Source organism: Sceloporus undulatus, chromosome 1, assembly GCF_019175285.1.
Source record: "Sceloporus undulatus isolate JIND9_A2432 ecotype Alabama chromosome 1, SceUnd_v1.1, whole genome shotgun sequence".
Lineage (NCBI taxonomy): Eukaryota > Metazoa > Chordata > Lepidosauria > Squamata > Phrynosomatidae > Sceloporus > Sceloporus undulatus.
In genome coordinates this window covers 372,768,368-372,772,490 of record NC_056522.1, presented here as the reverse complement: position 1 = coordinate 372,772,490, position 4,123 = coordinate 372,768,368, and the positions used below count along the sequence as shown (strand labels likewise).

Below are 4,123 nucleotides of genomic sequence, written 5' to 3'. Positions count from 1 at the left end.
AGTCTCTGCGACCCTCGCTAGGAGGCCAGCTTGAACAGGGCTCCGGCGGCGGCGGCGGGCCTCTGGGAGGCCCGTTGGGTGGCCGCGGGGCGCTCCAAGAGGCAAAGAGGGGGAGGCCTCCAGCCTGGCGGCCCCCGCCGGCTTTTTGCTGGTCTCTGACGGGGCCTGGGACCCCGTCAGGGGGCCGGCAAAGAGGGAGGCCTCCAGCACTGGCGGACCCTGCCAGCTCTTTCTCGGCCTCTGACAGTGCCTGGGGCCCCTCAGGGGCCGGCAAAAGTTGCCACCTGGTGCTCCTGGGGGCCCTTTACCTGCATCCTCTCTGGGATCTCTCCTCCCAGTTCCTCCACCACCACCACCTCCTGGTGGAATGCTCCCACCACCGCCGCCCCCACCACCGCCTCCTGGTGGTCCACCTCCTCCACCGGGACCCCCTCCACTTGGAGGCTTACCTCCAGCCCCAGGAGCCCCACTGGGATCAGCACTCAAGAGAAAGAATATTCCACAGCCCACGAATGCTCTGAAGTCCTTCAATTGGTCCAAGCTCCCAGAGGTAAGATGTTTTTCCACCGTTTTGCACAACTACTACTGTCTGTCAAGTCTGGCAGGACACCAGGTTCAGAAACTCAAGATTCAGTAGTTAAAACTCAGTAAACCTTTATTCACTAACGATAGATCCAGTCTAGAGATGTTCATTGTGAAAACTAAACAGCAAGCATTTGCATTGCCTAATTAAAATACACACAGTTTCAAAGTCATGGTGGACTCAACTCCCATTCATTACCATTAATAAACACAGTTGGCCCTTTTCATTCCCATACTGCCCCTTCTTTGTTCTAACAACCAATTTCTTCCCACAGGAATGACGTTGAATAGGCTTGAATTATGCCTCCTCTCTAAAGTTATCTTCCGACCTGTGGTTGAAATCACCATGTGTCTGCATTAGTTCTACTATATAAGCCATCCCAATTCTTTATGGCAGGAGAGGTGCATCTGCAACTCCTGACAGCTCTATAACACCAATTTTCATGTGTTTTGTTTTTAAAAAGAAAGGGTGATCTTATAAAAATTGCTACAGGTTGAATCTCTCTTATCCAAAAATGCTTGCGACCAGAAATGTTTTGGATTTCGGATTTTTCTGCATTTTGGAATACCTGTTTTTGCATATATGTACATAATTAGCTATCTTGAAGATGGAACCCAAGTCTAAACACAGAATTTATTTATATTTCATATACACCTTATAAATGTAGCCTGAGGCTAATTTTATACATAATATTTTAAATACTTTTGTGCATGGAGCAAAGTTTGTGTGTATTGAACCATCAGAAAACAACGGTGTCCCTGTGTCAGCCACCCATAAAAACACTTTTGTGTTCTGGAGTATTTTGAATTTCAGATAAGGGAGACTCAACCTATACATAAACATATCAATAACTTATACTTAAATGCTCTGAAAATATGGAATATAGCAAAAATTGGCATTTGTTCCATCTTTGTCCACTTCCATTTTCTCTCTAGAACAAGCTGGAAGGTACTGTGTGGACTGGTATTGATGATGCCCGTGTGTTTAAGGTGTTAGACCTTGAAGACCTTGAAAGAACGTTCTCTGCTTACCAAAGACAGCAGGTAATGCATGTGTCTAAGATATGCAGATAGCCCATTCTACTTTCCTTGGGGAATAATTGGAATGCACCTTTTCATCATCTTTAATTTCACACGTTAACATCGTTTTGACTTGTCAAGTTGGCATAGTTGGTGGAATGTCCCATAGATACATCAGTGCTGGCAGTTTCAAATGTTGGTTTGTGGCCTGATAAGGAAGGTCGTGGCAAATTTGTGCGCCACCTGACTGTGCATTTTATCGGTTGAGCATGCTTTTTGGAATGGAATGAAGGCGAGTAACCTATCACTGGAAATGGCTAAAAAAAGAACTAACTGCTGAGGTGGCTGCATGTGAATAATTATTCTTTCTTATTTTATCAATGTGTTTTTATGATTTATTTCACTTGTAATTATTATTTGTTTAATGAAACCACACAGTCCTACAACCATTTGTAACATAGTTAATCTCAGAATGTGTTGGTATTAGTAGAGGACAAGGACAAGAAGACAGAGTATTACAGTTTTTGTTAACAGACTTGATATTTTCCAAATCTAGCCAATTCATATTGAATTTTGATCATTCAATTCATAATGAATTCTGATGTCACCTGGAATATTGTGTCCAGTTCCAGGCACCACAGTTCAAAAAGGATGTTGAGATGCTGGAGCGTGCCCAGAGGAGGGCGACCAAAATGGTGAAGGGCCTGGAAACCATGCCTTGTGTGGGGAGGCTTAGGGAGCTGGGTATGTTTAGCCTGAAGAAGAGACAGTCAAGAAGTGATATTATAGCCCTGCTTAGATATTTGAAGGGGTATCATATTGAGCATGGAACAAGTTTGTTTTCTGCTGCTTCAGAGAATAGGACCCAGAGAATAGATTCAAACTAGAGGAAAAGAGATTTCACCTAAACATTAGGAGGAACTTACTGACAGTAAGAGCTGTTCAACAGTGGAACACACTCCCTCAGAGTGTGGTGGAGTCTTCTTCTGTGGAGGTTTTCAGTGTCTGGATGGCCATCTGTCAGGAGTGCTTTGATTCCATCTTTCTGCGTCGTGGGTGGTTGGACTGAATGACCCTTGTGGTCTCTTCCAACTCTGTGATTCTCTGATTCTATTGTTGTTTTTCAAAGTGGTACCTGATTGCCTCTTCTTCACTTTCTAGTTTAGAAATTGCACCATCAATTCAAATTAAGTAAATATCCTATTTGAGTTTAGCTCAGCCATCCATTTTTTTCCCATTCTTATACAGCAATCATTCTCAACATTTGGTCCTCCATTTGCTTTGGATGTCAGATCCCAGGAGCCATATCCAACTTGACCGACAGTCAGGAATTATGGAATCTGAAGTCCAAAACATCTGGAGGACCAAAAGTTGGGAAGCACTGTTTAGATAGAGGAAAATATACAGAGGTAAATATATGTATTTTCCTATAGGGAAAGCCCTCCTATGATGGAAAAACATATGATCTGTGTAGACATTTTTGTGTGTGACACAAAAATGTGAGATATTTTTCTCTTTCACATGGGCTCGCTGTGTCCCTCTCTTGCAGATAGCCCCCCCTCATTTGTATTAGACTATGGATTGGGGGCTCATTCAGATGGGCCAAAGATTTAGGATTTGGTGGGAGTGGTACCTATATAATTATTGGAATTTTAAAAGACCTGCACATATCTCGTTCTGGTCTATTTCTTAAAATTCTCAAAACAGCTCAAGAATTAAAACCTACTCATCACAGTTAACAAGAGCTCAGCAGGAAAAAGAGTGGATGCACTCAGTTGTATTTACAACATGACGGCATGCAGGACTAGAAGCAACCATTATAAGATATGAAATTCAGAAACAAAATAGCACAACTTTAGCAGAATCATGGGCCCATCTGGATGAGCTCTGGATTCTACCTGCTTTGTCTAAATTGCTGCTCACCCCATTCAGTACCTGAACCTAAACCTTTCAGTTCTGTGAGTCGAAGGCTTTTTCATGTATCAGTAGCCTATTTTTGTGGGTTTTTCAGGCTATGTGGCCATGTTCTAGAAGGTTTGTTCCTGACGTTTCGCATGCCAGCCACAGATGCTGGCAAAACGTCAGGAAGAAACTCTTCTAGAACATGGCCACATAGCCCAAAAAACCCACAAAAAACTTTTCAGTCTTACAAGTAATTTGTGAAATTTCAATGAATTTAATGCAATCTTGGAGAAATGGGAGCTCCCTGGAGAGGCAGTCTGAATCACCCATTACTGCACCTCCCAGTTTGTAATGAAACATGGGACTATTCCAGATGGGGCAAATTTGTCATGAGGTTGTATTTGTAGCTGTACTGCCCACATTTTTTTTTAAAAAAAGTCTAAACAACTTTTGACCAATCTCATTCAAACTATTTCCATTCCTCTTCAATACTAGGGTTCACTGACATTTCCCACTCCATAATGCCATTAAAATTTCTGGTTCACCAGAGGATCAACTAACTGACAAATAGGTACAGTATATCACTTTGCTTTGTGGCATCATGGTTTCACACAAAAAG

General features: G+C 42.6%; 1 protein-coding gene across 1 annotated transcript in view; it reads right to left on the bottom strand.

Annotated features, from left to right (window-relative positions):
• Positions 1-260: 260 nt before the first annotated feature.
• The window catches only part of LOC121927206, a 12,753-nt gene continuing 8,890 nt past the window's right edge, over positions 261-4,123 (bottom strand). Inside the window, exon 6 of the mRNA XM_042460859.1 lies at positions 261-449. Coding sequence (XP_042316793.1) covers positions 261-449 — 189 coding nt within the window. The remainder of the gene's footprint in view (positions 450-4,123) is intronic.